We start from the raw sequence: 21,716 nt of genomic DNA, 5'->3' as shown, positions 1-21,716 counted from the left end.
TCACTCCCACCAAGCCTTGGATAAAGTTACTAATGCTATGAACACAAAACTGAGCGCTTCTACCATAAAGATCTAATCAACGAATCACCGCCGCATCCGCCAGATCCTCAACTCGAGCCACCGAGGTGACAATCACCGACTACACCACGAACAGAGTCCCGAATCCTCCACCTACAACATGGCGAAGACCTTGGGCCGGCTACAACGGCTCAAGAAGCGCCGACAAGACAGCGAAGCGCAATCGACCCCAACGCCCCTGCTCCTAGCTCTACCAGCAGAGATCAGGAACCTCATCTACGAGTTTGCTCTCACGAGGGATGAAGTCCGCGTACATTGGGTGACAGGAACAACGCGTTTGAGGTTGAAGCCGGAGCTGAGAGTGTCATCGAACCCTAAAGCCTCGATCAACCAGCTTAAGTTTGTAAGCCGCCAGCTGTATCAGGAGACAGCTGGCACTGAGCTGAAGTACAACCGCGTCGTGTTCGACGATTCGAGCCCGTCGGCATCAACGAAGCGCTTCTTCAGATTCGTCACGTCGTGCTCAGCACCGAAGCTGCAATGGCTACGGCAAGTAGTCATAGAAGAAAAGTCCAACAAGGAAGACGAGTCGACAATGGACTGGGTGAGGGACAACGTACATTCCATACTTACGCTACTCGATTTCTGCTCGAAAAACCCTCAAATCACCGTCCTCTACCGTATCCCTCGGTTCCAGATATTCTGCTCGATACCAGAGCACAACGAGTGCTACCATGGACTTCAATTTCTACATACCGGCATATTTCTGGCTCTCGCTTTTCACGGAAAAGATTACTTGTCGCTCGTACCGGGCTATAAGAGTTCCAATGCTCAGGTATACGACCAACTGCTTTCTCAAACACTGGGAAGTTCCCGCGCTGCCTTTATCGGCTTTCATGGCCGGGCCGACAATCTCTGCCTTATGCCTCGCTGGGACATTTGGGAGGAGAACGAGTTTATGGGTCAGACATTGCAAAACTGGAGTCATGTAGCACATACCCCTTCTCTTCTGCCGCCTGGTGGCTGCGATAAGTGGTTGCAGTTTGCCAAGTCCTGGATGGAAAAGGGCGTGTAGCCTAAATGGATTGGGGACGAGCATGCAGCGGATGATAGACACATGTGCAATGTCTTTTTGCAATCCGACATGGACGAGAAACACGAGAAACTGCATGTGATACCAGGAACATACCTGAACAGCTTTGACGACCTTTTAGCACATCTTTAGACTTGCAGCAAACAAAATACGATGTCTACAGACTTCCATGATCAGCCGTGAAAGTTCCGCAATTAAACTTTGTAGTATGAGAGATGCTCATTCAACGGAACAAGTTGTATGCCTAGGTACCGGGGGAAGTACAGCAGGCACTTTCATATGAAGTTACTACTCCACCTTTCCGTCCTATAACGACCCGGGTCAGGCTTCTAGTCTTATCTTGAAATGGTTCTCAGACATCTGAATTGATCTACTGGCTAGTGGTAACTGTACACATGGTAGCATTTGAACGTGCTTGGTGCCACCATCAGGATCGTAACAGGAAACAACACAAGATGGCACATTACCCGTGGATTCTTACGGAACATCCTTGAAATGACAAATGATCTTGATCAGAACTGGATATGCAGTGTTCAGCTACAATGAGGAGTGTCTCGTGCACCTATATGTAGCTATGTGGTACCTACCACGCAAGCACTGCCTCCTGACTTCTTCTTGTACCTCTCGGCATATGCATGGGTGCCCTTCCCATGAGTGTACGTCATCAGGGAAAGAACGAACGGGTGTTGTCGCGTAAAGTTGCCGCACTTGGCCTTTCACTTCAGGGTCGGCGCCGCTACTATATCGCTTGCCTTGAGCTCGTCCCCGACTCTTCTGCGCACAACAAACGACTCAACCACCTCAAATTTGCCGGAACAACTGCAAATTTGCCAAAACAACTGCCTTCCGCCACCGTCTACATACAAAGACGCCGGTACGCTCAACTACCCCAAACCTCTGCATCCGTTGTCTGACCCTGCCTAGTTCGACATGCCGGACCACAACGATAACCATGAGGTGCGAGGAAACCTCCGGTCTGCCCGAGAGCTCAAGTACAAGAAGACCGTGAGGAGGCTACGTGACCGACTTGAGCGCAAGGACAGTGAGCTGGCCGACCTCAACACCAAGCTCGAGGAGAAGGAGGAGGTGATCACCGAGCTAGAAGATTACGTGGTCGTGCTCGAGGATGCCAAAGACGAGGAGGACGTCGTCATCGCCAACCTCGAGGAGAGAAACCGGGATAAGAGCATTGTCATCGCCAAACTTAAGGAGAGCGTTCGCGACCAGGGTACCACCATCGCCAACCTCAAGAACGACAACCGCGACAAGGAGACTGCCATCGCCGACCTCAAGACCAGCATCCGAAGCAAGGAATGCGACATCATGAGCTTGGATGCGAACCGTGCTGGGGTGACGCAGCTCTTTGAGAGGTTCGGCAGGGAGACTGCGGGTCTTAGCGAAGACGACAAGCTGCACGCCGCCGTCAGCCGTATGGACCGCGCGGAGGTCAACAACAACGTCAACAAGGGCTACATTAAGAGCCTTGAGGACAAACTTGATGCTGCAGAGAAGCACATCAAGACGCTGAAGCGCCAGGCCTAGCATCCGCCGCCTGTGACCGAAGCCTGGCCGCCGACGTGTCAAGCAGATCGATCCGGGGTGCTTACGATAAGTAGTCAAGACGCCTACATAGCGGCGTGAAGACTGTTTTGTAGGATCTGCGAACAGTCATGGGACATCAGGCTGTGCTATGTAGTTAGTCTTCTATACAAGCCATGCCTCCATCATCTAATCATATGCTGCTAAACAACAGCGAGATTTGTGTCAGTCAGCACCTACGCGATGTAAGCTGATAGTTCTTAGGAGTACATCTGTCATAAGATTAAGAGAGCGTGAATGTATACGAAGCTCTAAGATACTCTACCTAATTCTATTAGAAATCTTTGGAGATATCCAGGCTACCTTTTCACCTCTTCGCATCAAGAAGGGTCAGACTGGAATTCTTGACGTCTGGTGTCACTGAAGATCCAAATTAAGATTTCACTCAAGATGTGGGCATGGCCTGCGATGCCTGCCAAAAGCATTCTTCCTCGAGTATCTCCCGATGGGAGTTTTCTCAATGAAAAAAATAGGTGCCAAAGGCATACTCTATGCAAGTAGCAGAGTATAAGAGAAGCCCACGCACGGACTCCACTGATTAGAGTCTTGATCGACTCAACGGGGATGTTGGGAGATCAATTGGAGCTCGGTGACAGGATGAGTAAACTCAGCACTGTAAGACAAGTAAGCAACCTCCAGTTTCGCTCACAATGTCACCCAAGCCCGCCTGTAACCACCGCCTTCGCAGGGCTGCAGATGAGCAGGGTCCGAGAATGACCAAGGACTTTCCATCAGTTCGCAACGAGCTCGAAGCGCTCCATTCTGTTCGTATACAATTGCGAAAAACTCGGAACTACAGTTCCTGTTAATGCACAGAAGTAACGAACCCGAGATGAAGATCTCTGTTCAGGCACATCCAATGAGCGTGGTATGAAAATACCTGTTCAGATGCGAATGTGATGAACCCGAAAAGCAGATCGCTCTTCATCAAAAATCTGTGAAGTACAGGTGTGATGGACGCGTGATCAGCCCTTCTGTTCGTGTACGAGTGAGGAAATCCGAGATCGATGGTGCGAGGTCGCGGGCGAACTTGCCACCCTCACGACGTACACCCTTTGCAGATGCGATAGTGAGTCGCAGCTCGCAAAGTTAAGGTTCGGAGGAAGGATCGAGATGTCATCCAGCGAAGGGAAGCGTCCCTGGCCTTGAAAGGCGGTCAGAGGCCCAGACATACGACAACAGAGGAACTGATCTCGTATGTCCTGACTGTAGGTTGACTGTGCACCTGAACAGCTTGGAACTAGCATAACCTGGGTTTTTACTCCACACCTACGGGCAACTCTTTCATCACCGCAAAGTCGACGATGCGTCGACCCCACATGACAGATACGAATAGCGAGCGGACTGCTGCCCAGGCGCCCGCGCAGAAAGCCATTCGCATCCTTGGGAGACGTCACTAGGACTACTCGACCAAGCATATCGGCTAAGAGATCAATGGATTCTCCAAACACCTCGAGACACGAAAGTAGGTTTGGCCGTCCCCAGCTTCCGGTCCGGTAAGCGATTGCAGCGCGCCAGGATAAGATCTCTGGCAGGATAATGAGGTGAGATCTCGTTTCCTGCACGAAGCGACGAGAACAATCGCAAACCCATGCATCATGTGGAGCGGTGTTTGATGCCATCTCGATACTGGTCGTAATATGTTGGATGAACGAAGGAAGAAGGTAGTGGTGGAAATGATTAGAGAAGGCGACCGCGCTGCTCGAGCTGGTTGCGCTATAGACATGGGCGGATAGTTGATTAGTCGATCTGTCGAATTTTCGGGTTGAGTGGGAGGTAAGAGAAATAATGGGTGGTGAGGTGGCGGGTGCTTAACGAGGCGGGCAGAGGCGCTAAGTTAGTGCCTGTTGGCCCGTGCACTCCTAATCGGGCTGCCGCAAACTGACAAACGATCCCGCTGGCCCGGCCTGACTGACTTTTCAGCTTACTGCTCTTACGTGAATTAGCAGTGTCATTACCAGTCGCCCCAACCTCGCCTGATGGCGATCCAAAAGAAGAAGCGCCAAAGGATGACGCCTAACATCGCGAGGAAGCGACAACAACTTGCGAGACCGTCCCATTTCCTCAGCCTTCCCGCGGAGCTTCGTAACAAGATATACGAGTTTGCGTTGAGCGCAACCAGCGACCTGCTGGTCAAAATGGTCCGGGGTACATCAAGAAGGAGCAAGAAACCCAGGTTGACTGATTACGACACTCCAGAGCAAGAGTTCAACCAGATCAAATTTGTCAACCGCCAGCTATACGCAGAGACAGCTGGCATGGAGGTTTCGTTCAACAGGATTCGCTGTGGTATACAAGTCGGCGTCAAGTCATACAGGCCGATCCATCGATTTCGTCAGTTCGTCAAAGAGTGTGCACCAGGCAAGTGGAAGTGGCTTAGGCACATTGTACTTGGACCGCCCTTCTCACCAAAGGATGAAGACGTATTTGGTTGGATGTACAATAACAGACATCATGTCATCGCTTTGATCAACCTCTGTATCGCCAACCCGCACTTGACCCTACACCTCCATATCCCTGGCTGGCCCGACTACATGAGCGGACCCCACAACGCCTATCGACTTGTATTTATGGGTGCAGTTTTCGAGCGCCTCTTCCGGGACAGAGACTTGACGGACATGATCCCGGAGTCAAAGGACAGGACCCTCGACGAGATTGACAGTTCGTACATCTATCCGTTGTTGAAAGGCGATGTCGAACAGGTCAAGACTCTAGGCCCTCTCGCTCCTAACCTGAGATTCCACCCGATAGCGTTCGTGATTGACGAAGAACAGTTCCGACAGGAAGCGTTCGCTTCATGGCAGCATTATGCCATCGATCCGCAGGTCTTACCACACGACGCGATCGACAACTGGGTCAGATATGTGAGGAAATGGTTCTTAGAAGGAATTTAAGTCGTCGAATGGGGCTTAGAGGGTTTCTCGGGCTACCACGGTAGATGTTGGGACGACGAGAGTGGATATGAAGTGGACTCAGGATGAATGGGCGCGGTCTGGGTATGGCTGATTCAAGATGGATTTCGAAAAGGTGCATGCTGGAGGGAAATCGCCACTGGGAAAGATACGTGAACACAAGTTTTGTCAATGCAAAATTGTTTGGATTAGTACATGTTTGGCAACCGTCTGCTCGTGAAAATGTGGCGTGGGCTTTATGAGCATTTAGAGAATGGCTTCTGCAATCTTGATAGAACAGCAGGCAGTGTACGAGGGGAATTTGTGATGAAGTGCGTCAAGATGAAGGTTTTGAACAAGAGTGAAGGCAGATAGGGCGACGTGAGGTCTGCTTAGGCTAGAATGCGCTAGTCCTGAAAGGGACTTATCCGCGGCTTCTCTTGATGACGCAACGCAGATGACAAAATGTTCGCGGGGCATGCGACAAGCTACCCCACTTTTGCCTATCATTCGAACGGGACATTTTCGTGGGTTGCCTGATGATTGCTGTGATAGACTCATGCTGGGCTAAGTCTTCGTTCAATTAAACTTCTTGCCCTTCATCTGTACCTAGGTATTTGACGTGTCTGTGAAGCTCTGTTCACGGCTGCATACTCCTAGGTCTTGATCATCCACACCGATACCTCAGCGTGAGGCATAAGTCAAAATGGACACACCACATATCAGCGAGCGTGGTATTCGTATCGCCATTGATGTACACCACCTCCCATATAGTGAGACTTCCCATGCTGACGAGTCCAGCGCGGCGGCACCTTCACAGACTGCGTCGGCAACCCCGGTAGCGGCAAGATGAAAGACGATGTGCTGATAAAACTCCTGTCTGTCGATCCCCAGAATTACGACGATGCGCCCCTTGAAGGCATTCGACGGCTGCTCTCCAAATTCACCGGCACCGATATACCACGCGGCCAGCCCCTCGATACATCCAAGATCGAAAGTATACGCATGGGCACGACCGTCGCGACAAATGCGCTGCTCGAGCGGAAGGGAGAGGATATTGCTATGGTGGTGACGAAGGGATTCAAAGATTGTCTAGAGATTGGCAACCAGAGTCGGCCAAATATCTTCGCGCTTGATATCCGGAAGCCGGAAGTTCTGTACAAGAAGGTCGTAGAGATCGATGAGCGCGTCACATTGGAGGATTACGCCGAAGATCCAGAGCGAACAAAAACAGAAGCCAAAGCAATAGACGATGTGGGCGAGAATGCGGAACTGGTCAAAGGTTTATCGGGCGAGACTGTACGGATATTACAAAGACCAAGAGAAGATGCGATAAGAAAGCAGCTGCAAGAGGTATATGACGGTGGACTCAGGAGCATTGCGGTTTGTTTGATGCACGGCTATACATATCCGCATCACGAAGCACTTGTCGGTAAGGTCGCAAAGGAAATCGGGTTTGAGCATGTCAGTTTGAGCCACGAGCTCATGCCTATGATCAAGCTCGTACCGAGAGCGACATCGGCATGTGCGGATGCATATCTTACACCAGCAATAAGAAAATACATCGATGGCTTCTCCAAGGGCTTTGAAGGTGGGCTTGGTTCGAAAAGCGTTAAGCGGGAAGAAGGCTCCAAAGGCGCGAGGTGTGAGTTTATGCAGTCGGATGGTGGCCTTGTGGATGTCGATATGTTCTCTGGGCTCAAGGCGATACTATCCGGACCTGCTGGTGGAGTGGTCGGCTACGCGCTCACATCCTATGATCCCAAGACCAAGATCCCAGTCATCGGATTTGACATGGGCGGCACAAGTACGGACGTGAGCAGATATGGCTCCGGACGCTACGATCATGTCTTTGAAACCACTACTGCCGGTGTCACAATCCAGTCGCCACAGCTAGATATCAACACCGTTGCCGCAGGAGGTGGATCGCGACTATTCTGGAAAAACGGATTGTTTGTGGTAGGTCCGGAATCTGCTAGCGCACATCCTGGCCCAGCATGCTATCGGAAGGGTGGGCCCTTGACCATCACAGACGCGAATTTGTTCCTTGGTCGCTTATTGCCGGACTTCTTTCCGAAAATATTTGGCAAGAATGAGGATGAGGGTCTAGATGCGGAAGCGAGCGAAAAGCTGTTCAACGACCTGGCGGAGCAGATCAATAAAGAGGTTGCAGGTGGCAATAAGGAAAAGGAAATGTCAATCGATGACATCGCAAACGGCTTTATCAAAATCGCGAATGAAACAATGACGAGACCCATCCGCAGCTTGACAGAAGCGAGAGGACACGACACAAGCAAGCACCGGCTTGCGACATTTGGTGGTGCAGGAGGTCAGCACGCCGTTGCGATTGCAGAAGCGCTCGGCATCACCCAAATACTCGTGCATCGATACTCCTCAGTACTATCAGCCTACGGTATGGCGCTCGCTGATGTTGTGGATGAGCGACAAGAACCGGAAAGCAGGGTCTGGTCAGATGAGAAGGACGTCCGCGGATACCTGCAGAAGAAGATGGCGGATTTGAAGTCAAAGTCAACGGCGACACTTAAAGAGCAGGGTTTTGATGAAGAGCACGTGCACTTTGAAGAGTACCTCAACCTGCGATACCGTGGCACTGAGTCGGCACTCATGATAATTAAACCTACCAAAGAAGAGGCAGAAAAGGAGTTTGGTGGGGATGAGTGGGCCTTCGGCCAAGCTTTCATCAAGCAGCATGAGCAAGAGTTTGGTTTCACGCTTCCGGACCGCGACATTATCGTCGACGATGTGCGGGCACGAGGTATTGGTAAAACTTTCGAAGGTCTCGAGAAGAGCGTGGATCAACAGCTCAAGGAAATTACACCAAATGACGTGTCCGGCAATGCTAAACGGTACGACTCGCGAAAGGTCTTCTTCGAAGGTGGTCGCCAGGACACATCGATCTACAAGCTCGAGGATCTGGAAGTTGGAGATCGTATCAAGGGTCCCGCGATCATTGCGGATGGCACGCAAACCATTGTTGTGACACCTGGCGCATCTGCGCTTCTGATCAATACGCATGTTGTGATCAACATTGGAGAACACGACAGCCAGGAGAAAGAGATTGGTACAAGGGAAGTCGATCCTATTCTGCTCAGCATATTTGCACATCGCTTCATGGCCATTGCTGAGCAAATGGGTCGCGCACTGCAGAAGACGAGTGTCTCTACTAACGTCAAGGAGCGACTCGACTATTCTTGCGCGTTGTTCGACGCAGAAGGTGGCCTGGTTGCAAATGGTAAGTCGTGCACATATGTTTGTCTATGACTGCTAACAGCGTTATAGCACCACATCTACCAGTCCATCTTGGTAGTATGTCCACCTGCGTACGCAAACAAGCCGCGATATGGAAAGGCAAGCTTAAGCGCGGCGACGTTCTTGTCTCCAATCACCCCATGTTTGGCGGCACTCATCTCCCAGATATTACCTGTATCACCCCCGCTTTCTCTGGCGACGACATCATCTTCTATGTTGCATCTCGTGCGCATCATGCAGACATTGGCGGTATCCTTCCTGGGTCCATGCCACCTGCCTCAAAAGAGCTGTTCCAAGAAGGTGCAGCCATCAAGTCCGAAAAGCTTGTATCCGAAGGGCACTTCAACGAAAAGCGCATCACCGAGCTTCTGCTCGACGAACCTGGTCAATACCCCGGTTGCTCTGGTACAAGATGTTTGAGCGACAACCTCAATGATCTCAAAGCGCAAGTCGCTGCCAACCAAAAAGGCATCAACCTCATCAACACCTTGATGTCCGACTATGGTGAGTCCGTTGTAAAGTTCTACATGACCAATATCCAGAACAACGCCGAGCAATCTGTGCGCTCGCTGCTCAAAGATGTCTACAAGCGTTTCGAAGGTCAAGACCTGTCTGCCGAAGAGTTCATGGATGACGGCAGTCCAATTAAGCTGAAAGTCACCATTGACCCAGAAAAGGGCGAAGCGATCTTTGACTTCAGTGGTACGGGACCGGAAGTCTATGGAAACATCAATGCACCAGAAGCCGTTACTTACTCCGCCATCATTTACTGCCTGCGGTGCCTGATCAGCGAAGATATCCCACTAAACCAGGGCTGTCTGAAACCAATACATGTTCGCATCCCCAAGAAGTCCTTCCTATCGCCTTCAGACAATGCCGCTGTGGTCGGCGGAAACGTCCTGACGTCCCAACGTGTCACTGATACGGTCCTCAAAGCTTTCAAAGCCTGCGCCGCGAGTCAAGGAGATACAAACAATCTGACGTTCGGTTTCGGTGGATCTTCAGGCTCGGGCGAGAAAGACGGCAAGAAAGGGTTCGGGTATTACGAAACTATTGCCGGCGGGTCTGGTGCTGGTCCTACATGGCACGGCACAAATGGCGTCCACACGCACATGACGAACACCCGCATCACGGATTCAGAAGTCTTCGAGCGCAGATATCCCGTGCTCTTGCGAGAGTTCAGTTTGCGCGAAGGCAGCGCGGGCAAAGGTATGCACCGCGGAGGCGAAGGTGTAATCCGAGACATTGAATTCCGCATCCCAGTCCAGGTCAGTATCCTCAGTGAAAGGCGAGTATACCATCCCTACGGTATGGAAGGAGGCGAAGACGCCGCATGTGGCCTCAACATCTGGGTCAGGAAAGTCGACAAGAAAGCCATCGACAAGAACTCCGATACCCAGCAGCCAACCGAGCCCACCTCTCAGGAATCAACGCCAAGTAGCGTTGCTAGACTTGAGAAAAAGGTCGAGCAAGGCGGAGAGGAGGAGTTCAGGTTCATAAATCTTGGTGCGAAAAATACAGCGGCCATGAAACCTGGAGAGAGGATCATTATTCATACACCCGGAGGTGGCGGATGGGGTAAATCGGGTGAGAATGAGCGCACGAGGGAAGTGAAGGATCCGAGAGGAGGGTGGATTGGAGGAAGTGTGGCGGGCAGGCAGGGTACGGCTGAGGCTAGTGCGTAGATCAAACGTTGAGAACGTCTGTGTGATACTACTTGGGTGTGAGAAAAGGCAGAAATGGAACAACTTCTGAGGAACTACACCATGTCTCCAGTCACTATATGTAAACAGACGGCGGTACATCATGTCATTTGTTTGCACCAAGATCGCTGCGTACATTGGTGAGAACGCCTGGCTCTATTTGTTGCGAAGCATCGAAACTCGCGTATGGGCGAACTGGTGCCGATGAAATGATATGTATTAATGTCACTCCAAAGCGGCGCGCTGACGACATGATGCGAATGCGCTCGTATGTAAAGTGGTTTCAATGTTGTGGCCGCCAGCACTCTTCGTGGCATCTCCCAAACGCCCTATAGAAGATAATGAGGCCTGGCAGATATGTTAAAACCACGAACTGATTTAAGCGTGACATGAGCCGTAGGAAAAGATTAGTCTGATAATAGAGAGCCTTTTGGTGCGTCGTGTGCGAGTTTGGCCGAAGCACGTCACAATGACTATCTATGAAGTCGCAAAGCTCGAAATTGTCTGCTTGATAAACAGGTGCTCGTTGGCAATAGCCTATCTTGCTACGCGTCATACGGAGCATGGGTTAATGTGCATGCGGTGGTGGCATAGCACGATCTCGTTGCGACAAGCTTACGTAGGGTTTGGCATCAAGTGAGCCCCTGGTGCTGTAGCTTGATGTTATTTATCTGTATAATAGCAAATATCATGGCTCGTTTCGGATGCCAAACTGGTCGCGTTATATATACTCGATGCTATGCAGAAAAGAATGCTGCGCCCTCTGACAGCAATTTCAACTATTTGAGGCTGAGGATGAGGTGGCAGATTTCGACTGCGGAGGTGTACATGGACTGAAGAGGTGTGGCTTCGATATGATAAGCACGGCTCCGTTGTTTGTTGACTATGCGGATATTTCGTGCCTAGTTGAAGACGTCATCTTCCGATCTCAGCAAGATTGGGCCAAAGATCACGCAGTACAGGCGACAGGCTTAGCAGGGACAACAGACATGCATAGTACTAATTCTTGTGACAGTGCAGCACTACTATCTGCCGCAATACGATTCAGTAAGTAGCGTCGACCTACGCCATAGTCTCCTTCCTCGCGCTGTTCCCGCTGGGATGCAACACAATGGAAAAAAAAAGAGGTAGACGGCGCACACAAAGTGCAGCCAGAACACCGATCGCGTGAAAGACTCATAAAATGGGTCCAACACGATCCCCGAGCGGTACAGCAACATCGCCAAGTTCCAGCCTTGTTGACGCTGGGTAGAAAGGGCCTTCCAGACCTGTAAAGATTGGAAGTCAATGCGGATAACGAGTCCGCCAAGATTGTGTGGACAACCTTGTTTCCGAGAACAAACTGCTTAACGCAGAGGTTTAGTAAAAAGCTTCCGGATGGTTGCTGTTTTACTGGACAGGAACATTGTGCTCATTCTAATGACCGTGTAAAGGATCATCAGCAATGACTGCTGCGGGCAGACATGCACCCTCACAGCTAGACCTGCACTATGTAATACGTCACAGTGACGGAATCGTATCGCTCGCCACACCATGGAAGCAACATGGTTTCATGAACAATGCATCGAGTGTTCTGTATCGCCGGTCCGAGCGTCAGATGCGCCCCTTTGCATCCCCAAGATGGGCAAAAAATGCATTGAGTGATCTGTAACGCCGGTAAAAGCGCCAGATGCCCCTCTTTGCATTCCCAACTTGGGCACCTAAGACCTGAGGTTCGCAGTCTCAAGGTCTCTTCTGGAAAGATGAGCGGTTACTCACCTTTCCGGTAACATGACAAAATGCGCCGGGTAAAATACTCAGTAGGATAGCGAAGGCGTATTCGCGTCCTACAAGATGCGACATCTTGTGAGAGGCTACCAGGTGTGTTCACGGTGTGGGATGTGAGTTCTGGAAAGTAACAAACTGAGTTTGTTTTCAACACGACATACAAGTCAACGGAAATGTCTGCCATGGTTCCAGTGACGTTGCTATCCTGAGGGCCTTTGTCGCATGGTCGTATCCAAGTTGTATGTTGCGTCGCTGTGTTCAGTCGTCCAGTTGTGTAGGTGTGTCAATAGTTCTGTCGTGTCCAGTGCTTTTGCGTGATCATGCTGTTGGCTGCTTCAGCTGCCTTGTCGCGTTGGGTGGCTTGTCGCATCGGGAAGCTCATCGTGTCCAGTAAAGTAAGTCGTACTGTGCCCAGTGCAGACTTCGTAGTCTATGAATTTGCCGTGAGCGTGATGACTCGCTGAGGTCCAGGGAATCCGCCGCGGCTATGAGCCATGAAGATTTTGGCATTTGTTGAGGTGATCGGATTGGTGTCAAGGAAGAAACAGGGCGGTGGGAGTGCGGTGCTACGAAGGCGACGCGGGTTAGCGCCTCGCTTAACGCTAGCGCTTTCAAAAGCGGGCCGTGCACACATCTACTACGTCTCTTACCGTCACTCTGAACCCCCGGGGTCTTTTCCAAGCCACTGTTATAGCCTATTCTCTTTGCTTTAGTCAGCGGGTGTGGCAGACGTGAAAAGCGGTCACCTGACCACAATACTTTCACTTGGGGGCCGACCGCTCTCTTCAAGACTCCTCAAACTAACCATCATTTGATCAACAGCTGATTGAGCACTCGACGTTCCAGAAAATGCCTGGAAGACAACAAAGAGCCCGTTTCCGAGCCACGAAACGACTCCAAAAGCCTACGTTCGCCTTTCTCGAGCTTCCTGCCGAGCTCCGCAACAAGGTCTACGAATTCACCCTCACCTTCACGGACGGTATCAAAGTAAGCTGGTCAACCGGAAAGAATTGTAAAGGAAGAAGCCGCTCATGTTGGTTGACGGTGAACATGGAGGCTATCCAATAAACCAGTTGCAGTATGTCAACCGACAACTTCACAAGGAGGCAGCTGGTTTAGAGGTCCAATACAACCGGCTCACCTTCGCAGAGTATCCATACCCGGCCGACAATGGCGGGTTAACAGCGATGGAGATCTTCATGGGCTCATGCACACGACTGCGGCGACGCTGGATTACTCAGATTGCCTTGGAAGGCGTCTGCATACCGGACTATACACTTTATCAAACTCCACTATTCCAGTGGACAGACGATTACATGAGGAACAGCCAGATATTCAAATTCTGCGAAGTGCTGCCCCATATACGCGTCGACTACCACTATCCCGGGTTTGCCTACACAGAGGGTACCGACTTCGCCTCTCCCTCGACATTCGTCACCTCGGCCTCAATCATAATGCGCCTATTTAGAGGTACCGATATCTCACATCTGGACAAGCACCATGATAGTGGCATTATGGACAACGGTGAGCTCGATAGAGAGTTGGAAGTACTATTTGGTGTCGCGACGTGCAATGAACTCAAACTCCTCGCGACCAAGGCTCCCAAACTTCGATTCTCCCCGGTTAATAAAGTCCTGCCTGCCCAGCAGTTCAGCGATGCCGCGGAGCAAGAGTGGGGCGTGGTAGGTGGTCATATCGTATCTAAGGATTCACCGAGAGACGGGGCCAGACTTTGGACAGCTGAAGCGCAGAGGTGGATTAGAGACGGTATTTAGCACGGTGGCAGTGCTTCAGGTCACTTCAGAGCTTGTGCATGAAAAGGGCGACTGCAGTCAGGAGTAGGAAATTGTCTCTGCTCGGGTCAAGTCAACCTAAATAGAATCTACTTGAACCAGACCATTCAGGAGCAGTGAGAGTGGAAATTTCTGGCTTGTTTACGAACGATCAATTGTACGCGTCCAGCGTATCTTAAATTCTTCACCGTAAAGGTTTGCATGGTGTTATTTTCGAGAGACCGACCAGAGACTAGCTGTCGCCCCCATGTGTTCTTTGTCAAGTATGACACCCAGCTTGAGTGACGTAGAGCCAGGGTAAAAACTCTAGAATAATATCAACTGAAGCTAACAGCGCCCCTGATGATGATATCTCATCCTGCGGCCGCGTTGGCCTTGGGACTTTGCAGATACCACAAGGTGATACAGAAAGGCCACAGTGTCAGAGCCCCACATGACATATTCAGCGCCCTCAACTCTGAGCCTGTAGCCATCTCTGATGGACAAGACCAGCGATATGGACTCACTTTGATACTGAACGGGAACAAACATGTTTCCTCGACGCTCGAGCATCTGGAACTCGAACAGGTGTGCTTCGTAGCTAATGTTGCTCATGGTAAATCACATGGAAACCTACGTTCATCCGTCATCCTCACTCAGTCCCTCTCCTCCCGTTCACACCCCATACTTCACACCCCTTCCCCCATCCCATCCCTTCTATCCCTCCAACTCCCCCAACATCTCCCTCGTCGCGCTCAAACTCTGACTATCACCATAAATCGCCGCAATCAAACTCCCATCAATCTTCGGGAACTCTCGCTGCAGCATCTCCACATTCTGGTCGTGTTCGTCTTTCCTTCCACGCTGCTTCGTAGCTCTGCATGACCTCGATCTGGTGCGTGCGGTCCTGGCCTGTGGGCAGCGCGATGTCTGTGGCCGAGCGGCGTGGCGGCAGGCCGGGGGGTGTTTCGCCGTGGTGGTTGGGTTGGGGAGGGGCTTGGGCGTATGGTGATTGTTGTTGTTGTTGGACTTGAGGGGGTGGGGGCTGGTAGGGTTGGGATTCGCCCCAGCCGGCGTCGTCGTGGGTTGTGGTGCCAGTTCCGTAGTAGCGCTCTGGAGGGTGGGAGCTCAGAGGTTGTTGGTGAGGGGGAGGGTTAGAGGGAGGTTGGTATTGTCCTTGATGGGGGTCTGCAGCGTATGGGTCACGGGACTGTGTTTGATCCTGGTATGTTGAGTAGGGGTTGGGATTCGCATAGCCTTGGTGGTTGCCGCCGGTTGCGCTGGACTCGTCTTGCCATGGGTTGTTGTCGGGGTGTGACATTTTGCTTGCTTGGGGGATGAAGCAGCAGGAGTGTGGTTGGATCCTGGTATTTGAGTTTCGGGTCGTGGCGAGGTGTCGTGCGAGTAGTGAGGCTGAGTGATGTTGGAGCTTGGTAGCTGAAGTGGGGTGACGTATGCGTGCCCCGCTAACTGACGCTAGTGACGGGAAGCTGCGCCTGTTTAATATAGCACCGCCGACTACATGAAGTACATTCACACAGTTGAAGTCTATAACTGACCAGAATGGGACCAAGGGAACCTTGATGTGTTTCGAATCTAGAACACATACAGTATTTCGTTTGACATGATGGGACAGTGGGTTGCGTTGCAGCCGACAACATGAAGCACTTCATCGAACGAAACCAGAAAAGTTCCACAGCGGCGAAGGCTTACCAAACGGTATAACGCTGAGACGCGTACGAACCACAATGCAGTAAGACCATAGAGAGGTTAAGAGTCTCTTTATCTCCGCTATTTACTCATGGGAGGCAGTCTATACTAACATCACAAGGAGATATATTATATCAACTTCCTAATCCCTTCCTCATCGCTTTAGCTGCGCAAACCTCTTCGCCAACTCATCCACATCCGGAATCTTCCCCAGCCCATCTTCCCTCTTCTTCGGCTCCTTCGCCACCTTCTCCGCCTTCCCCGGCAACTTGAGTTTCGGCGCCACGTTATCCGTGCTCGGACTCGGCGGCACCACTCTCAACGGGCTCTGGGGGCCCACAGCTTTCGGCGGCGTCGCCTTGACCAATTCCTCCTCCTTGCCGTCGTCGTCCGCGAGCACCGGCACGCCAGAGCTCGGCTCATCATCGTCGTCTTCATCTTCTTGTGTGGCGGACGTCGATGCGCCGAACGGGACGCCATAGAAGCGCGCGATTTCAGACAAGTACGCGTCGACGAGTTCTTCGCTGGGTGTTTCGACGCGCAGTTTCTTGACGACGCGCTCGGCGACGCCTTCGCCTTCCATGCTCGCGAGGGCTACATCCTTGCCGAACTTCTCGACGAGCAGGGCGCGCACCGTGTGCAGTTCTTTGACTTCGGTGCGGGGTGCGGCGTAGATGATGCTGCGGACGGCTTCTTCGAGCGCGGGATCGAGTGGTATTGCGCCTGTTGTGGTACTTGATTCGAGCAGCTGCGAGCGCGCGAGTAGGAGTTCGCAGTATAGTTCGAGGATCTCGTGGAGTTCGGTTGTGATGTCTGATCGTATGATGTTCTCGACGCGTATCCGTGCGGATTGGAGCTTGCCGACCTGACATCTGTTAGCTGCCTGTTCACGCGCATCAGCATGAATGCCACGTACCTCAAGAAGCTGTGCCATTTCTCTCCTCGCCTGCTTCGACTTTGCGCTATCCTTCTGCTGCACCATGCGTAACCGCGATATGCTCAATTTCAGCTGGACTTTGAGCTTGGCCTGGATCATGTTAGCTGCCTAGCCTACCACTGCACCACTCCATGGATTGCGACATACAACTAAGGATTGCGCCGGCGCCATTGCAAATGTGTGTATTGGTTTGAGCCCGACGTGGGATGCAGCGAGGGTGTTGCTTGTCGTGTTGAATGCGAGTGTTGTGGTTAGGAGCTATGGTCGGACTTGGGGGACAAGCTGGAGGTGGGATGGCGGGGTCCACGCGTTACCGACGTCCTGGACCCTGGGTGTGGCTAAGTAATGTGGCGCCGTACTTTCAAGACCATGATTGAAACGCCATCGCGTTGAATAAGTACAATTGTGGTATCGCTATGCTATTGTTGGCGCCGAAATCATTCCGCCTGCTTTGAACCCATTGTTGCATCCATGCGCCGGACATATCCTTGGAACGAAGATGGAGGTTTACAACGCTTGTATGCCCTTGAAGAACCCGTTGGCCTGAAGCGCCTCGTTTTCGTGGACAAGTTCCTTCATCCTCTCCACTTGCTGTTTCTTCGTCAAGCCCTTTCCTTCGACTTCCTCTTTCCATTTCGCCAGCATCTCTTTCAACATCTTGCTTCCCTCCTCGACCTCCTCCTTGCTGGCTTGCTCGAAATTATCCTCATGCTTACCCGAAAAGTCTTCAAGCTCATCGGCCTTGCGCTTCGCCATATTAATGACTTTCTGTGGGAAGCGGACGAGCTCGGCGACGTGAATGCCGAATGACTGGTCCGAGAAGCCAGGCTCGACTTTGTAGAGGAGAGTGACTTCGCGCTTCTTTTGCACGCCGCTGTCAGTTTCTTCAGTGCCTTCGGAGATGTGCGCAACGACGTGAAGATTCTCGACTTGTGGGTAGGTGTTCGAGAGCGCAGTCAACTCGTGGAAGTGCGTCGCAAAGAGTGCGAAGGCGCCGATCTCTTTTACAATGTACTCCGAAATAGCCCAGGCAAGACCGAAACCATCGTAGGTGCTGGTGCCGCGACCAAGTTCGTCAATGATGATGAGCGACTCTTTGGTGGCGGACTTGAGGATGTTGGCCGTCTCAAGCATCTCTGCCATGAATGTTGACACACCCTTGATTGAGCTATCGCTGGCGCCGACTCGCGCAAGGATGCAGTCGAAGATGGTCAGCTCTGCTTCTGCTGCAGGGACAAAGCAGCCAATTTGCGCCATAAGAGCGATGACACCCGTCTGGCGAATGAAGGTCGACTTTCCACCCATGTTGGGACCTGTGATGATGAGGAACTCGCTCTCGCCGCGTTTCAAGCTAATGTCATTGGTTATAAACGAGATGTCGTCTTGCTGCTCCATGCACGGATGACGTGCTTCCTTCAGAATAGTGTTGCCAGTGCCTCGAGCGTGCATCTTTGGGCGAGTGTACGAGGTTGGCGCGTGGACTGAGACGTGTGCGAAAGCAACAATAACATCAAGATGTGCGAGTACCGCCGCCAGCTTCTCTACTACCGGCACGTACGACGATGCGACCGAGACCACTTCGTTGACCAAACCGGACTGCGTGCGATTGTAGTTCTCGGACATCTGGTCAAACTCTCTTCGCTTATCCTGCAATGTCGATGTCGTAAAGTAGACGCCGTTCTTCTGCGTTTGAATCTCCTGGTACTGCTTCTTCTGCCTGATAGCGCCAGACTCATTGCGCGTAAGCCTGAAGCACCATCCGTGTACTTTGTGGTTCTCTAGGAAGAGTTTCTTCTCTGTGTCCTGGTTGAGGTCGTCACCAACGCGTGCATGCTCAGACTCCATGTCGCGCTTGAGCTTATCTAGGCGCTTCCGGATCGTTCGCAATGCCTCGTCGAACTCGGGCTTGATGATGAACTCGTGATTATCAAGTGCGTCCAGGTCGACGGTTGTCTCGACCATTTCCTGCAGGCCCCCGAACGCGGCTGAGAATTGCCGCAGCTTGTCGGTGTATTCAGCATCAAGTGGATCCTTGTACTTCTCGTCCATAACTGACTCAAGCGAGCTGAGGAAGCCAGGTAATCGGATGATGACTTGGTATGCGCGAACGACATCCTCCAGATTTGCGACCTTGCGCTGGAATTTCTTAGAGAGGCGGTAAAGATCCGGTATGGAGCGCAGATGTTCTTCTTGCATGGTCTGCCTCAGCTCAGTATCGTTGACGAAGGCTTCGACTAGCTGCTGCCGCCGCTCAATTTCTGCCACGTTCATCAGCGGCTGCTTCAGCCATTGTGCAAGCAGTCGGCTGCCGGTTGGTGTCTTGCAATGGTTCAGCAGTCCGTACAAGCTCATGTTCTTGGCACCGTCTCTCGGTCCAGGCATGAGGTTCAGCGCCTTCAAAGCCGCCGCATCTAGCTTCATGTATTGTGAGAGATCATGCTGGTAGAGCTGGTACTGCCCAAAGTTCGATGAGTCGGACATGAGGCCGAGGTATCGAATCAGACAAGAAGCTGCGCCCATAGCAAGCTTTAGATCCATCTGAGGTAGTGTGCCAGCTTCGTCTTTGAGTAATCGTGGCAGGTCCTGCTCGATGTCCTTTGTGCCAAAGTCCGTCGCACTCCGCTCTGCTACAGCACATCCACAGTTGTCTGCGATGGTCCGGAGCTTGTTCAGCTCGATGTCCTTCTTTGATGCATCTAATTGTATCAAGCATTCTTTGACGCCGAGCTGAATGAGTAGCGATTCGAAGTTGGAGTAGAGGTCATTGTCCAGGAATTCGGTGACACCTAGCTCCCGTACGCTGGCATCCGCGAAGCAGACACCCACGCTGCGTGCCTCGGACGCCTTCGCAGTAACTTTCACCGCCAGTATTATGGGCGCATTCTCAATCTGACCGCCCAGCTCCTCCTCGAGATCTTGTAAGTTGCCTGGAGATGCCTGTTTCGCCATCTTCCAGTCCATCCGCTGGCCGGGCGACTGCCATATCTCTATCCGCTTGCTGAGTCTGAAGAGGGCGTCTCGTAGGAAGTTGCGGTAGACCATGTTTGTCATCGTCACGGAGTCCAGGCCCGGGTCTCGTCCCAGCTTTCGTATGACGGCGGTTGTCTTGTAAACCTGCGAGTGTAAGTATGGCTCTTGCATACAATCAGAAATCATATGTTTACTGTGTTTGCTATGAAGACCGCATCTTCGCCGTGTGCACTGTAGTATTCTTTGCGGTCGAATATGCGAATCGTATCCTCATTCTTCTCGGGCAGGTTGCGGAAGAACTTGCAGAAGCCCGTCTCATCCTCCTCTCGCATCTCCGGTCTGGACGCCATGGTGAAAATGTGTGCGCGAAGCGGGTATCTAGATGGTGAGGCAATTCACAGTGAGAGAAGTTGTAAGCTGAAGTAGAGGCTCGTTGAGTCTTGATCGGTGTCTCTCCTCCAGTCGCGTAAAGTTTAATGGATTTCCTGGACGCGACTTGACGCGTTCTACCAGTGACGCTAAGCGCACAGACCAGGTGTTCCATCCGCCCAACCTTCAAACGGACTCTCCTCTATTTGACTTGAATCATCGAAGACGTTGCCAACATCTGAACTATATACCATTTGCGTATCACGTCATAGCAATAGGCACGACATGTTGGATGTCGCAGCGTTTCGGTCGGTCGGTTGACTGATCATGCCTTTACCTACCTATTCCTACTCGAGCACTCAATGACAATGAATTCAAGTATCTTTCATCGCGCTACCAGAACTCGAATCTGCCAGCCTTCAGCCAGGGAGCACATCTGACATGCCAATTTATGATACGCCCACCTGACGTGAGCTACATCCCGGGATCCCTTGGCTCAGGGCTCTCGCACGTGAGCAGAGTCCTGAGCAGCGTCGTCGTCGAATTCGCCTCTTGAGTACTGGATAAAGCCCAGCATGAGAGATTTCGTGTCAGCCAAATTGAAACATTCGGATTCCGCAAAGCTATAGGTGATACATGATGTGGTACGACATCGAAATAGGCTGACAGCTGTCAGACATTGCCCGAAGTTACGCCTAGCGCACTCCGCCATTTGATCAAACGTCTTCCCCGCCAGAACCGAGCTTATCTTTTTTCCGATGTGATCCCGCATCGCATGCTCGCGCAGATAAGGATGCCAATGGCAATTCTGTACTGGTTGACTACTTTAGTGCGCGAGTCGCTGGTGTCATGATCATGATCGTGAGGAGTTCTCTCACGCAGCAGGTGTCGTTGAGGCTCGCTTATCTCTGAGCGACGTCATGAACATGATGTGCCTTCTCCACCACCAACAACTTCTGCAGGTACAGATACTGGCCTCAGTCCCTGGACAACAAATGTACGGGGCTCAGTACATCTGTCCCCAACTTCCCAGTCATTCGCTTACTGGCTAAAACCAAGACGGCTAGAAAGTAGCGGCAGCCATTCGCTCGTACCCGCCGTATGACGTAAAGCGCCGAAACACGACATCGAACTGGCGGTCTGCGAAGCATTTCCGCATCCCCATGATGTTGCGCGAGTTATGGAGCAATCAGGGCCCGCCGTTTCTGCTGCACTGACGATCCTGCGCCGTGGGGCGCCCTACGCACGGTAGTTGGGCATCTTGAGACAGTGCGTCATCACGCGTGCAGGCGGGAGGGAGGCTTTACTTCATTTTCACCCCGCGTCGGCCCTTTGAATTTCTCGATATTGGGCAGGATCCTTCCGGTTTAGAGGATATAGACACTGTTCGACGTCAGCACCGGCAAGCCAAAGCCTCTTCTAACACGCGATACACGAGAACAGTTCATCACCCTCAGATCCACGCAATACACATAGACTATCCGGTCATCGTGCGCGCTTGCTCCCGCAACCGCAAAGATGAATTACGCATCATGGATCGAGGAGAAGAACCTCAAAGTACGAGGAATCAAATTCCGGCAACCGATATTTGCACTTGCTGACACTGCGACCAGAAAA

At 51.8% G+C, this 21,716-nt stretch overlaps 9 protein-coding genes across 9 annotated transcripts; 6 read left to right on the top strand and 3 right to left on the bottom strand.

Annotated features, from left to right (window-relative positions):
* Positions 1-178: 178 nt before the first annotated feature.
* SNOG_09516 (hypothetical protein) lies at positions 179-1,093 on the top strand (the record flags this gene model as incomplete). The annotated part of the gene is made up of 1 exon (XM_001799754.1): positions 179-1,093. The coding sequence occupies one exon, from the start codon at positions 179-181 to the stop codon at positions 1,091-1,093; it is 915 nt and encodes a 304-aa protein (XP_001799806.1).
* Positions 1,094-2,041: 948 nt separating this feature from the next.
* Positions 2,042-2,653, top strand: SNOG_09515 (hypothetical protein; the record flags this gene model as incomplete). Its single annotated transcript, XM_001799753.1, has 1 exon — positions 2,042-2,653. One exon carries the CDS (start codon positions 2,042-2,044, stop codon positions 2,651-2,653), a length of 612 nt encoding a protein of 203 aa, XP_001799805.1.
* Positions 2,654-3,360: 707 nt separating this feature from the next.
* SNOG_09514 (hypothetical protein) lies at positions 3,361-3,651 on the top strand (the record flags this gene model as incomplete). Its single annotated transcript, XM_001799752.1, has 2 exons — positions 3,361-3,478; positions 3,599-3,651. 2 exons carry the CDS (start codon positions 3,361-3,363, stop codon positions 3,649-3,651), a joined length of 171 nt encoding a protein of 56 aa, XP_001799804.1.
* Positions 3,652-4,689: 1,038 nt separating this feature from the next.
* Positions 4,690-5,604, top strand: SNOG_09513 (hypothetical protein; the record flags this gene model as incomplete). The annotated part of the gene is made up of 1 exon (XM_001799751.1): positions 4,690-5,604. The coding sequence occupies one exon, from the start codon at positions 4,690-4,692 to the stop codon at positions 5,602-5,604; it is 915 nt and encodes a 304-aa protein (XP_001799803.1).
* A 703-nt stretch (positions 5,605-6,307) lies between these two features.
* On the top strand, positions 6,308-10,556 carry SNOG_09512 (hypothetical protein; the record flags this gene model as incomplete). Its single annotated transcript, XM_001799750.1, has 3 exons — positions 6,308-6,355; positions 6,403-8,861; positions 8,930-10,556. 3 exons carry the CDS (start codon positions 6,308-6,310, stop codon positions 10,554-10,556), a joined length of 4,134 nt encoding a protein of 1,377 aa, XP_001799802.1.
* A 1,434-nt stretch (positions 10,557-11,990) lies between these two features.
* SNOG_09511 (hypothetical protein) lies at positions 11,991-12,416 on the bottom strand (the record flags this gene model as incomplete). The annotated part of the gene is made up of 2 exons (XM_001799749.1): positions 11,991-12,062; positions 12,333-12,416. The coding sequence occupies 2 exons, from the start codon at positions 12,414-12,416 to the stop codon at positions 11,991-11,993; spliced, it is 156 nt and encodes a 51-aa protein (XP_001799801.1).
* A 774-nt stretch (positions 12,417-13,190) lies between these two features.
* On the top strand, positions 13,191-14,183 carry SNOG_09510 (hypothetical protein; the record flags this gene model as incomplete). Its single annotated transcript, XM_001799748.1, has 3 exons — positions 13,191-13,328; positions 13,421-14,023; positions 14,088-14,183. The coding sequence occupies 3 exons, from the start codon at positions 13,191-13,193 to the stop codon at positions 14,181-14,183; spliced, it is 837 nt and encodes a 278-aa protein (XP_001799800.1).
* A 729-nt stretch (positions 14,184-14,912) lies between these two features.
* SNOG_09509 (hypothetical protein) lies at positions 14,913-15,434 on the bottom strand (the record flags this gene model as incomplete). The annotated part of the gene is made up of 1 exon (XM_001799747.1): positions 14,913-15,434. One exon carries the CDS (start codon positions 15,432-15,434, stop codon positions 14,913-14,915), a length of 522 nt encoding a protein of 173 aa, XP_001799799.1.
* Positions 15,435-15,977: 543 nt separating this feature from the next.
* On the bottom strand, positions 15,978-20,080 carry SNOG_09508 (hypothetical protein; the record flags this gene model as incomplete). The annotated part of the gene is made up of 4 exons (XM_001799746.1): positions 15,978-16,868; positions 17,120-17,174; positions 17,272-19,874; positions 19,925-20,080. 4 exons carry the CDS (start codon positions 20,078-20,080, stop codon positions 15,978-15,980), a joined length of 3,705 nt encoding a protein of 1,234 aa, XP_001799798.1.
* Between the last annotated feature and the right edge of the window lie 1,636 nt (positions 20,081-21,716).

Source organism: Parastagonospora nodorum (assembly GCF_000146915.1).
Source record: "Parastagonospora nodorum SN15 chromosome Unknown scaffold_15, whole genome shotgun sequence".
Taxonomy (NCBI): domain Eukaryota; kingdom Fungi; phylum Ascomycota; class Dothideomycetes; order Pleosporales; family Phaeosphaeriaceae; genus Parastagonospora; species Parastagonospora nodorum.
This window is presented reverse-complemented; position numbering and strand designations above follow the sequence as displayed.